Source organism: Syngnathus acus, chromosome 17 (assembly GCF_901709675.1).
Source record: "Syngnathus acus chromosome 17, fSynAcu1.2, whole genome shotgun sequence".
NCBI lineage: Eukaryota > Metazoa > Chordata > Actinopteri > Syngnathiformes > Syngnathidae > Syngnathus > Syngnathus acus.
The window spans coordinates 6,859,032-6,872,614 of NC_051102.1; the positions used below are offsets into that span (position 1 = coordinate 6,859,032).

A 13,583-nucleotide genomic window follows, 5' to 3' on the forward strand; every position below is an offset into this window, starting at 1 on the left:
GTGCTCTACGCCCGCTAAAACACAAATAAATAAATAACTGCAACATTTCCCAATAGAGACGTTTGACATACTTACGTAACGTTTCCTCACACTTGACCAAATCAAAGCATCACAACTTCAAATTGTTCAGCCCATTCCTTGGGTATTATTGCTAAAAGTTTTGAATTTGCCACAATACATTTTCCAAATGAAGAGATATTTGACATTTACTGATATTTTATTCTAGGAAAAATCTTCATTTAACTCATGTTTTCTGTATTTCAGTGCTGCATTCCTGCTTTTTGTTATAAATCTGGTCTGTGCAACCACATGCAGACAAACAACACAGAGTCATGAAGTCATAAAACTATATTTATAAATAAAAAGGCATTTCCTTGATAAACGAGTAGTGGGAGAGACATGGTAAGATTTTTCTTATCACTATCCATCGCAACAAGACAAACTAAAAATGCTTGGGTTAACAGATGGAAATATAATTAATGTGGTGTATAAATGACTTGAACTTGAGGCTCATGTTTTGCACTGTAAAATAAAATCAATTGTGATCAACTAACAAACATGATCAAACATTCTGACAGTAAGAACGACTGAGATTCTCAAATTATTTTCTGTCTCTCATAAGTCAAGCAAACATTTAAGTATGAACAAGTTAGTGTTCAAGCCGACGTCGTGTTTTATTAGTGAAGGAAGCCAAAGCCCCCCCTTTCCCCCCCTCAGTTCTGACCCTGGTGGGGAACAAGGGGGATGGGGTCAAAGAATGTTAAGATAGAGAAGACAGGCAGCAGAGAGAAAAACAAAATGAAAAACATCCACGTAGGAAAACCGCTGAGTCATCCTCCCCATCTGTCTGTTTTCCACCATTTCCCTCTCTCTTGGTTTTTGTCCTTGCACTAAAACTCTTCCCCACTGAGAGGCGGAAACTGACTGACGGGCCCTTTGGTGCCAATTTGAGCAAACTGCGGAAGGAGGAGTGTTTCTTCACTGAAGAAAGTATGGCCACAATGACTAAGAAGAGACGCACAAAAGAGGCGGAACATTTTTTTTTCTCACAGCACACACAACAGGACTGGTTGCATCCATGCTTTTAGGAATCGGAGGCCTCGGAATGCAGCTGCTGCAAGCTTCGCCTCTGCCGGCCGACAACAACTTGCCCCCCCAATCTGCTACAATTTAATTTGCTCGCTCTCCGACCCGGGTCACATCACGTCCACAAAGAACTCGCCGGCGTTCCCCACCGACATTCGCAGGGACTGGCGCGACGCGGTGAGCTCGGGAGGGGCCGAGGCCAGCTCCCTACCCGGGGGGGCTCCGGGGGCGGATGCGAGCAGATGAGGCGGCTGCAGGGGCAGGCCGGGGGGGCCGTAGACCAGACCTTGGCCGTAGTGGGAGTTGGCGCTGCGGTGGCTCAGCGAGCTGCGGACGCTTCGCTCGCTAGGGGGAGCCGCCGAGCGCTCGCTGGGAGCTCGGTGGCTCCTAATCTCCGGTTCGCTTCCGCTGCCGCCAGATTTGCGCCCCTCGTTTTTGCTGCAGTTTGAGCCGCTGCTTTCTGTGGACAGAGGAGTGCGTGCAGACGGTGACTATTTGCCACACGTAAATCATTGACTCAATCGGAGTCACAAACAAGAGCTGCTTGCTCGCTCCCTTCGGTGTGCCACTAAAGAGTAAATCCCCGCAGATCTGACCTAGTTTTTGACAGATTACAAGGTTTCCTTTTATGGCTGCACAAAGGCTAGTCATTTGAGTGGATGACTCTTAAATGACTTGAACACAAAAACAATAGCACGACGTCGAATGCACAAACGCAGCTATACGGCCAGTTCAAATGGGAGGTTTTGAACTCCTTTCTGGCAAGTACTGGAAGCTTTACATGTAACAATGGATAGCGTTATAGAGTCTCAGGAAGTCTGGCTACATTTTGTAAAGAGGCGTGAAATCTGCCAAACGCAACGATGTAAAAACCTTTGCGAAGCACTGGACTCCGCCATTAAACAGAGGTTCTGGGATGTGTAAGACGCGTGGTGCGCTCGGTAAATACTGCTGTTAATGTGCGCAAACCACAATGTCTGACTTTCCACTCCTACACGGTGATTACTTTAAATCCAAGTCTTCAGAGATGCCGGCTGGAGGAAATATTTGACAGAGGCAGGCTGTGTTCTTTGAGCACATGGGAGTATAAAAATGGTTTACCAGTTCAAATTCTGGATTCAAAGAGCAGGCATCAATCACAGCGGTGCTATGCAAGGTTTTACTTGATGCATAACTGACCACGTCCTCCTCAAAGTGTTTATAATTGCCTTTACCGATCTGTAAGTGGACTACAACTAAAATATCAAATCAGTTCGAGCCCATTCAAAGCAATGTCTTGCATTAAAGTGTGATTTCAACCACTTTGAACGTTTCTGCACTCACCGCTGTGCTGGCTTCCGGCACTGCCAGCGGCTGGCCCGCCGGGGAAGGTTTGCGGAAGGTCATAGGGGTGAGGGATAGGGAACTGGTAGGGCATTGGCCAGGGAGCGGCCCCGGGGTGAGGCAGAGGGGGGAGGGTGTCCTGGTCTGAGGCGCCCCCACTGGAACCGTCGTGGTCATGGAGAGACAGGTGGCTCATATCTGTAGGGCGACAACAGGCCATTGACTTACTCTAGTACGTATATTCTTATTATTTTTTTTTCCCCCCACTTACTGCCGCAGAGGTCTCCAAACACATAGTAGCACTGCTCCGAGAAGGTGATCTTATTGACAGTGTGTCGGATGTAGCCGGCCTTAAGCAGGTTGCTGGCGTATTTACGCGCTTCTCTGCGATCTGTGAAGCCTTCCACGTGATGGAAGAGCCAGTCCACCACATCGGAGCCTAGCACGAGCAAATTGTTTCAAGCACAACGCCAAGACCGGCTTCACCCGACCGAGCCCGCCGGACAATACCGATGAAGGCGTTAGCGATGGTGATCTTCAGCCACATCCTGTCTCGCACTTCCAGGCCCGACTCCGGACAGGCCATGGCCTTAGCGACTGTTGCCATGTCCATGTGTACGGAGAGGTGGAAGTCATCAAATCCTAGGAGGGTGGGGGGGGGGAAAAAAAGAGCTTATTTATGGTCACAGTATTCACCTCTTTTCAATTTCAGATGAATACACTGGTCTGTTTTCGAAATCATCATAAATAATATGTGCTCTACCGTGGCCGCTCTACCGTGGCCCTTCCTGTGTCTGGACACTTGGATTTAAGTCCAAAGTTGTTCAATAACGGCTTGAACTGAACGTCCTTTCAAAAACACAGACATAGCGTTCCTCGGAGTTTCCTTTGTGACAAAATGGTGGTGATTAAGCCAGTGCGTTGTGTTTCTGTTCTTTGTAGGCTCCCACTTAAATGGGTAATTCCTTCATTTCCCTAAATTCATCTTTCTCTCCGGAGTGAGTAATGCAACAATGTTTGAGTGGAGCGCATCTCTCCGAGATGAAAGTAACGTCAACTGTTTAAAGCGTTTTACACTTGAACTGCTTTCTGACTGGACACATTATTTCGTTCATGTATGTGTATAAAGAAAAGAAATCTTACCCTTTAAGCACTTGTAGCTTTTCAAGATTGCATCATCATGTCTTTTTGTTAGTGTTTCCTTTTTTTGACTGATGCAATCTTAAGAGACCATTCTTGGCCCGAGATCTTTAACCTTTTGTGCTTTAAGTGATTCAAATGGCACGAATGCAAGTTCAAACCTAAAAATAATAAAGCATATTTCCACCCTTGAAAGCCCATCCAAAACAACACATGACCAAAAAAAGGCCAATAACAAATCTGTTCGAGTGTCACAGGACAAATATGATTCAAAGCGAAATAGTCCCCCGCAAGATTGCAGGGGAGATGAAAGTGGTGAGTTATGGCTGACTTTTGACAAAGCAGATGGAAGCTAGCTGTGAAGTATAGTCAAACTCTGAACGCAGACAAATGTGGAGCACAGACGAGTGGCTGGAATGAATTTAGGGATGGGCTCTCCAAGATTGGCGAATGCTTCTGAGGGTATGTGGCTTTATCGCTCAGGGTGTGGAAAAGACAAGGCGCTCAAAGTTGGAGGAGATTCAAATGTCAACACTTATTTTTTTTGGCGGCAATGTGCATAGGAACTATTCAGAGTTTCATTAACCAGCTGTACTGCTTCTCCTCGTATTGGGTGTGTTATAATTCTGATTTATAAATGACGACCATAATACAATAATACGATGAGCAAATTGCCGCTCGCTCGGCATCGATTGCAGCTCGGTCATCCCGCAAGATGGAATATGAGAAGATGAAATGAGAATATACTTACGTTCCGTTTCTGGAATGGAGCTGCTGATGGAGGAGCTGGTGGAAGTGACGGTGCTCATGGAGGGGCTCATACCGTAGGCAGGATACACCCCGGTCATGGCTGCAGTATGCGACACCCACGCCGCAGGGTCAATGGGTCGGATGGGCTCACCTGTGGGATCAAACGTGAGGTTGCAAATGGTTTTAAAGTGATTGATTTGCTTCAAATAACAGAGCTTGATGTATTCTGACAAACAGTAGGTTAATGAACTCATCATTTATTAACAACCATCAGCCCCATGTACATAAAGTTTGTGTGCCATTTCTTGTTTGGTGTGGTGCTGTGAATCTTTTGCAATGTCAAATATTGGAAAACACTGCCTTCCAGAGAGGCAAAGAAAGCAAAAGAAAACACTCACTTCTCGGCAGAGCAAAGCAGCTCCGCGGGTTTGGGTCCCAGCATTTAGCCACGGTTAAAGTTATTGGACTGGTAATAAAAACACATTTAGTCGCACATTCACAATGCAGCAAAGTAGGGGTGTAACGATTCATCGATACACATCGATTAATCGATATAATGCTCTACGATTTGTTGGCATCGATGCTAAACGTAAACATCGATCTATATCGCCCGTTTTTGACCTCGGACATTAGACACGACTTTATTTTGAAATCCAGTTCATTGTTGCTTGCTTCCTCTTTCCGGGAGCAGTGCGCGGCGTGTTGTGTTGTGAGCAGAGCAGGCACGTGAAAGGGGAGCCGACAACTACGCGGCTCCTGGGCTGGTGCTATGGCTAGTGTCCAAGAAGACGAGGAAATTCGCTCCCCTTTGGGCTTCAAGTCATTCGTTTGGAAGCACTTTGTAATTTCCGAAATAAAGAGTTTGCAGTACCTTGTTGATTTTGCGTATGAATTGTTATAAATCAGGATATTGTTCTATATCGATCGTAGAGCACTATATCGTGATGTATCGTGAATGCATCACAGCAGTCTTTAAGATATCGGCAAATATTGTATCGTGATTCTTTGTATCGATATGATATCGTATCGTTACAAAACCCGCGATTTACACCCCTAGTTTGTAACCCTAACCTTGATTTAAAACCCTAGTCGGAAACCCTAACCCTAGCTTGAAACCCTAATTAGCAATGGCAAAACTCCTTGGAAACCCTGGTCGGAAACCCTAACCCTAGTTTTGAAAGCCTAGTTAGAAACCCTAATCTTAGAAACCCTAAAAGTAGTTTGAAACCCTCGTTGGAAACCCTAACCTTAGCTTTAAAACCTAGTTTGTAACCCTAAGCTTGGTTTAAAACCCTAGTCGGAAACCCTACCCCTTGTTTGAAACTTTAATTAGCGATGGCAAAACTCCTTGGAAACCCTGGTCGGAAACCCTAACCCTAGTTTTGAAAGCCTAGTTAGAAACCCTGATCTTAGAAACCCTAAAAGTAGTTTGAAACCCTCGTTGGAAACCCTAACCCTAGCTTTAAAACCTAGTTTGAAACCCTAACCTTGGTTTAAAACCCTAGTCGGAAACCCTGAGCCTAGTTTGAAACCCTAATTAGCGATGGCAAAACTCCTTGGAAACCCTAGTCGGAAACCCTAACCCTAGTTTTGAAAGCCTAGTTAGAAACCCTAACCCTAACCCTAACTCTAGTTTTGAAAGCCTAGTTAGTAACCCTAACCCTAACTCTAACCCTAACCCTAACTCTAACTAACTCTAACCCTAACCCTAACCCTAGTTTTGAAAGCCTAGTTAGAAACCCTAACCCCAACCCTAATCCTAACCCTAATTTTGGAAATCCTAGTCGAAAACCCTAACCCTAGTTTTGAAAGCCTAGTTAGAAACCCCAATCTTAGAAACCCTAAAAGTAGTTTGAAACCCTCGTTGGAAACCCTAACCCTAGCTTTAAAACCTAGTTTGAAACCCTAACCTTGGTTTAAAACCCTAGTCGGAAACCCTGAGCCTAGTTTGAAACCCTAATTAGCGATGGCAAAACTCCTTGGAAACCCTAGTCGGAAACCCTAACCCTAGTTTTGAAAGCCTAGTTAGAAACCCTAACCCTAACCCTAACTCTAGTTTTGAAAGCCTAGTTAGTAAGCCTAACCCTAACCCTAACCCTAACTCTAACTCTAACCCTAACCCTAACTCTAACCCTAACCCTAACCCTAGTTTTGAAAGCCTAGTTAGAAACCCTAACCCCAACCCTAACTTTGGAAACCCTAGTCGAAAACCCTAACCCTAGTTTTGAAAGCCTAGTTAGAAACCCTAATCTTAGAAACCCTAAAAGTAGTTTGAAACCCTCGTTGGAAACCCTAACCCTAGCTTTAAAACCTAGTTTGAAACCCTAACCTTGGTTTAAAACCCTAGTCGGAAACCCTGAGCCTAGTTTGAAACCCTAATTAGCGATGGCAAAACTCCTTGGAAACCCTAGTCGGAAACCCTAACCCTAGTTTTGAAAGCCTAGTTAGAAACCCTATTCTTAGAAACCCTAAAAGTAGTTTGAAACTAGGGGTGTAACAATTCATCGATACACATCGATTAATTGATATAATGCTCTACAATTTGTTGGCATCGATGCTAAACGTAAACATCGATCTATATCGCCCGTTTCTGACCTCGGACATTAGACGCAACTTTATTTTGAAATCCAGTTCATTGTTGCTTGCTTCCTCTTTCCGGGAGCAGTGCGCGGCGTGTTGTGTTGTGAGCAGAGCAGGCACGTGAAAGGGGAGCCGACAACTACGCGGCTCCTGGGCTGGTGCTATGGCTAGTGTCTGTCCAAGAAGACGAGGAAATTCGCTCCCCTTTGGGCTTCAAGTCATTCGTTTGGAAGCACTTTGTAATTTCCGAAATAAAGAGTTTGCAGTACCTTGTTGATTTTGCGTATGAATTGTTATAAATCAGGATATTGTTCTATATCGATCGTAGAGCACTATATCGTGATGTATCGTGAATGAATCACAGCAGGCTTTAAGATATCGGCAAATATCGTATCGTGATTCTTTGTATCGATATGATATCGTATCGTTACAAAACCCGCGATTTACACCCCTACAGCAAAGGCATAAGAATGATTTGCGTTTGCGTTACCCAGGCTTGTGCACGATGTCCCGAAGCACTCGAACTGCATCGTCATTGCTCATGTTCTCAAAGTTGATGTCGTTCACCTGAATGGAACCAAAAACACAAGGCAAGCAGAGTTGTTGCTCAATACTTCCGTGTTCGTGGAAAATTGGAGTTTCACTATTTGTGGGCGAACGATCATAATATTTAGACACGGTTGCCGGATAGTTTGACCAAAAAAAAAAATCCAACTGTAATGGATGACAAAAACCACAAAGCGCAGCATCTCCCAATGAAAATATTTTCCAAACCAATTATGACAACACAAACAGGCTCACCGCTAAATTATTTCCCAGAGTTACAACCTAACTCGGAGGCTTGCGTCGGTGGGACTGGCTATATTTCAAGTGACTGTGGGAAGAAGCACAGTTGCCTGGAATGACAACTCATTGCCAGTACTCATCACAAAATTCATCTGTAGCCTGAGATGATTCTAGCTTTATGGAATATGGCTTACGACGCACTAGCTTCATCACCTCTTTTTGTTTGCTCTCACTTGACTGCGCCTCATTTGCAGGCGCCGAACACAAACCCGAAAAACATTGCCCGGCGTGCTCCCGGATTTTACAACAAACACAGCCGCACACCTGCAAGAGCATGTCCCCAGGCTCGATGCGTCCGTCGGCAGCCACAGCTCCGCCCTTCATGATGGAGCCGATGTAGATTCCGCCATCTCCTCTCTCGTTGCTCTGGCCCACAATACTGATGCCCAGGAAGTTGTACTTCTCTGTAAGTACGACAGCATGTTTATTACTAGGACCACCGATGAGTGAAATGAGCATTATATGAAAAAAATAGGATCGATGTATTTAAAAACACTGTCAATGAATGATCGTATTTATTTGGTCTGGTAACTTACCCATGTTGAGAGTAACTGTAATAATGTTGAGAGACATGGTGGAGTCGGTTATGCTGCTGAACGATGACGACTGGACACGAGAACAATAAAAAAAAAAAATTTAAAAAGGAGGGGGGGGTGAGAGCGGCTAAATGTATCACGTTGCTGCAACTTAGTGGGGAACTACTGTATGTGGTTGATTATGTGGTCTCACTCTGTCCAGATTGGAGGCTTTGGGTTTCCGTCGGCGGCGGCGGTGTCGTCTCATTAAACGAGAGGAACTCTGTTCTGTGGAGCTGCTGAACCTGGGAAAGAGAAGAGAAATATATCTCCGTGTGGAAATGCTTTGTCCACAATAGCCACTTCATAAATAATCATGGCAACCCATCGTAGAAAATCAATTGAAATAAGCTGATTTTCAATACGTCACGGAAACCTGAATTTGAGGTCAAGTGGAATATAATGCGAATTCTTTTCAAATCATTGACTGGTCAAACCAAATGTTTTGTCACCGCTAAATTGAGCTGTTCAACCCCTGAAAGGCAACGTCACCTGCTGGTAGCGTCGTCATCCTCGGAATCAAAGCAGGAAGTGGACTCCAGCTCGCTGCTCATGAAAGAGGAGCAGCTGTCGTACTCGGGCCCGCCGCGCCCCGCCGGCCGTGACGAGAGCCCATTCTGCCGACCGCCTACGGAAGAAACAAAGCATCAGGAGAGGAGTCGAGCGGGAGAAAGTCCTGGCTCGTTGAGACAATCCAAAAATGTACAAATGAAAAACTTTTCTGTCGGTAACAAATACTACTTCCTGACCGTGGTCACCGTGCTTGCGTCTCGGCTTGTCCCTCTCTCTCCGTTGCGACGCCACAGAGCCCGTCTCCGTGTCGTTGTCCAAACTGTCCCGACCGCTTGCTGCTTTCCCACTGCAGGTGGAGACACAGTTGAATGAAAAGGAGACCGACGTCAAGATAATAATAAGCAATTCCTTATACACACGGCATCTTTCCATACAGCAAAACGACAAAGGTGCAATATCCTCTTTCGTGTACTAACTGGTAAGAAGGTGGTCGAGAGTCTCCGATGCCTCCCGTCCTCTCCAAAGGGGGCGCTGCCTCCAAGTCTGCCACCGAACCGGCATCTGCGTGGGGGCCGTCTCCCGAAACCAGCTACGAGGGGAAAAAAAGCAAGACTTTATATGTTGACGACAACAACGACAGCAAGTTCAATTTCGTGGAATTTGGATTTTTCCACAAGAAGCCGCTTGATGTCAGTGTGATAAATGAGCTGCTTTAGTCATTTAAAATTAGAGGGAAAACGTGAAAAGGGCAAAAAGCAAAAAAAAATACAGCATTAACTCATTGTTCCAGTTTGTCCGTTAAAAAGAGACATGTTGATTTAATTCATTCGCGAGGTCAGTTGATGTGCACAAAGATGGGCCATTAAAAATAATTGGATGGGCAAAATCCGCTGCCAGTGAAACGAAGCAGGCCGGGCCGGAGGGTGTTGGCCAGCTGCGGCGATTGCGGGCCGAGCCCCCTTGCCCCCAAGAGGGCCATCAATCGAGTCATTGCAACAACACACTGGACGGAGGAGACAAACAAGCTGATACATTAGAACAGAAATAACATTTTGCGGTCTGTGGAATATCAAATCAAGACCAACATCCTAATGTGCGTGCGTGCAAGGGTCCACGGAAAACACAGATAAGCTTTGCAATCCTAACTTGAGGATCAACATGAACGAGATGAGTAGAATGCTAGCATGAACAAGTGGAATCTCCCTGGTCACTAACTATTTCTCTTAGTTTTTTCTTCTTCTTTTTTTTTTTAAACAACGTATTTTGTCCTGTGATTTCACTTGTCGGTAATCCAATTTCAAAGTCAAGACGGGAGGAAGTGAGGCTACGTCCTGGTAAACAGATGCCTCTTTTGTCATGCCAAGTGGTGGCTTGGGACTTCGCAGCGGCGACTCACGGACGAGCGCAATGTGCTGCCTGCATTGACCATCGGGGGAAAAAATGCTAGGCGCCAACTAACTAACAAATCCCATGGAAACACAACTGGCAGCCATCTTGCTTGTGCACTGCTGCCGGATTCATTATGCGCTAATGATATTAGCAGGAAGATGTGCAGGGCCCTGGAGAAAGACCACGCAATTCATTTAGTTTTCTCATACGAGCTCCAGAGAATCCAACGCGGGCCTGGACTCCTTTGTTTGGCAAACCTCGCTCCGAGGTGTGCCAAATGTGGCACAAAAAAGTAGGCTGCGGTCACATAAACACTTCATTTGTATGAAAGAAAATGCACTTGGACTTGGACAATGAATCCTGGCAACAAGAAGTGGGCGGACACAAAGTTCAAAAGTTTGAACGGTTAAGATAGAAACTCGCTGAGGAACAGATGAGCAGGATGGGACACACACACACACACATTAACACACACTCGTATATTCCTGAGCAGGCAGAGGCTGGAATGTTAGTGAGCAACCAAAATGACGGAAACACTTTTTACTACCTTCAACAAGTACAAAGCAAGAAGCAGGATGTGCTATTATATCTCTGTACAGATTTTTTTTCATTTTATTTTATCAAGAGTAGAATCAAAAACCTCTGCTGTTTTCTGCATCGTTCACAATTACACCACCATCATCTGGCATCAATATTTGGCCTTGGTGGAGGTCTGGAGTCTACTTGTTGTCTCTCCAGTTGGAGGCTTTTCCATGATGAAACCAATTCATGCCCATGATTTACATCCTCATGATAGAAGTTTAAAAGGCTCAATTATAACACATTGACACAATTGCCACTGAAGCCCAAAAATGCGGTAAGAGCTCTGCGCAAAAGCGATGACTACAATAGATTGTTGTATTTGAACTCACCCACGACACCACCCGTCCATTAAAGCAGGGCAGTTTTGCGTTGTCGTCAGAGATCTCCTCTTTTACCACCCTGCAAACACAACAAAGGAGATTATCAGTAAACCGGCACTGAGGAAAAAAAGCACGAGAGCAATCAAAGCTGGTTTTGAGGCAATGGGCAACCATGACAGATGCTAATTGAATTGCGCGCTCATTACATCCGCAGTCTTTACACAAGTTAATTAAAAACTACTTCAAAATAAATGTTTAAAAACAATAGATAAAGATTCAATTGAAGTCTGTTGGAACTAAAATTGAAATACAACTGAACTGTATTGAGTTGCTGATTCTGGAGGGAACTTGCAAATCAAGTGGTTCTTTTGAGAATCACTGCATTGTGTTTACAAGAGCAGCTACAGATAAATAATGCTGTCCGTCAGTTGACAATACTGGTGCCGTTTTACTTCACTGTGGGAATGCCGACATTTTAATCCTAGACTTTCATTTAGCTGCTTCACGTCCAAACATCTGCGGTGGATTAAACTCTCATCCACAATAGATGAATACAGTAATGGACTGGAATAATCTGCCTCAGACAACTGGATCTGATCGGATTGCTACTAAAACGGCTTGGCTTGCTATTTGTTATCGTGGTACTGTTTTGATTTGCAGGTGTATTTACAGAGTATCCCTTTACCTTTCCCAAAATGAATAGCGGTCCTTTGCAAATGTGCCCAAGTTGCTGCCCCTCCCTTATTTGAATTTGACCAAAAACAACTCTACAAACGTAGCGCAAATATTTCAACAGAACAGGTCTCACTTTACTATTTGGAAGGGACTGTCTGGGGGACCGCTAACATGTACACTTTTTCCACATTTAACACAAAGGGACACGTCCATAAATCCGCCAGAGTGATGGATGCTGCATTCCTAAGTCCAACTCTGCATTCCTCCGACTAATGGACAACAACAGCAGCGGCCGTGTGGACAAACTAGCTTAAACTACAAGTTACCCTTCTGATATTAAAATTCGCTGACCATAAGTGCTGACAGTTGTGTCTCTCTACTTATATGCAGAAACGTTACGTCGTGGGAAAACAATCACTAAGTTCTGCTAGTGCACTTTCCAAGTGTGCAGACATGTCAAACAGTAGTGAAAGGTAGGAGTGTGAAATTTTCCAAAAGTAACATATAGGCATTCTAGTAGTGCAAAATAAAGTCATATAGTAGTGGAAGTCAGCATGTACTGGGGGGGAAAACGGCGAGGAGAGGTCCACACAGTAGTGGACCACAGTAATTCCTAGATCGCATTAGTGGTACGTATATCAAATAAACGTTCAGTGGGCTTTCCATATGGGCCCGCTGGAGACACTACCTCTGACGTTAGCATGCTAGCACTAGCTATCCATACATATTCACCAACTACTGGCATATGTGACGCTCGAAACTGGTTATTAGCCAGCGTATGTCAACCCACACCGTAACAAAAGGCCTTTTAATGTTAATGGAAACTTTCTCCGGGGTACCCCGAAACTATCCTAAGCCTAATTTGGACGGCGTTACGATAAGCTACGAGCGGCGCAGGCTAACCTCATGAGCAATGTAAACAAACGCTATGGACGCTAAACATACGTGCTAGCTAGCCGCTAGCAGCTAACAAAGGAAAGCTAACGGTCGGCAGCCAGGTGAAGTGATGACAAGCCAGCTGGCTGCTCCGCTGGCAAGTCTCGCAGCACTAACGTTATGAAATCCAGCAAGAATGACAGTTTAAAAACAACGTCGTAAAACAGACAGTTACCCGAAGTCATCGTCCATAGATTTGAAGAAGAACTTGTAATTGGGTTTTTTCAGGACATTTTTGAAGTCTGCCAAAGTGACTTTGTCCGCCGGCACAGACAGTTTCACCAGATAGGGTGTCTCCTGGTCGTCGAGGTGGTAGATAATTTTGGTCTCCCCCATGTCGGAGTGCAACTGAGGCGAACAAGCAGGCAGGTCGCATTAAGCCAAGGGTCCTGGCAGGCAGGCTCCCTCTCGGGCCCCGACTCCCCGTGGCGATAGCGGCGGGTGTGCCGTGGTCCCTCCCCGGCTCTCCCTGGCCGTCCGATTCGGATGGCTTTTCTTTTCTACGCCAGCGCAATAAAAAAGGGTCCTTATTCCACGGCCAAGCGTTCGTACATTTTACGCAGGGTTATTTTCGGCACGTTTAACTGGCGACAGGGTTCAAAAAGACAGAAAATTAGAATGGAAGACGACTAAAAAAAGAAAAGAAAAAATCTCGCTCGTCTACTCTGCCTCGCTACGAAGCTCGGCACTCTCGGCAGTTTGGTTGCACACGAAACTGCACCAAATCATCCAAGGCGGTCTGAAAGGGATGCCACCTAGCGGAGAGGAGGAAAACTGCAACAATCCATTGACGGTATTCTCGCAAGCAGCACCCTTCCTTATGAGGTATTTCCATGCCAACATTTTTTACGACTTCAGTATTTTCTTC

The 13,583-nt window shown here is 45.2% G+C and overlaps 1 protein-coding gene across 2 annotated transcripts; it reads right to left on the reverse strand.

The window, feature by feature from the left end:
* Nucleotides 1-333: 333 nt before the first annotated feature.
* On the reverse strand, nucleotides 334-13,430 carry LOC119136678 (segment polarity protein dishevelled homolog DVL-3). Of its 2 annotated transcripts, none has more exons than XM_037275295.1 (15): nucleotides 12,891-13,430; nucleotides 11,114-11,183; nucleotides 9,290-9,402; nucleotides 9,059-9,159; nucleotides 8,793-8,928; nucleotides 8,455-8,545; nucleotides 8,262-8,331; nucleotides 7,990-8,129; nucleotides 7,370-7,446; nucleotides 4,698-4,765; nucleotides 4,301-4,450; nucleotides 2,920-3,051; nucleotides 2,681-2,848; nucleotides 2,410-2,607; nucleotides 334-1,546 (listed from the first exon to the last, which is right to left on the reverse strand). In XM_037275295.1, exons 1-15 carry the CDS (start codon nucleotides 13,049-13,051, stop codon nucleotides 1,197-1,199), a joined length of 2,025 nt encoding a protein of 674 aa, XP_037131190.1. In that variant the 5' UTR covers nucleotides 13,052-13,430; the 3' UTR covers nucleotides 334-1,196. The 2 variants fall into 2 exon arrangements, with proteins under 2 accessions (XP_037131190.1, XP_037131189.1); XM_037275294.1 differs by having other exon boundaries at nucleotides 9,050-9,159.
* Between the last annotated feature and the right edge of the window lie 153 nt (nucleotides 13,431-13,583).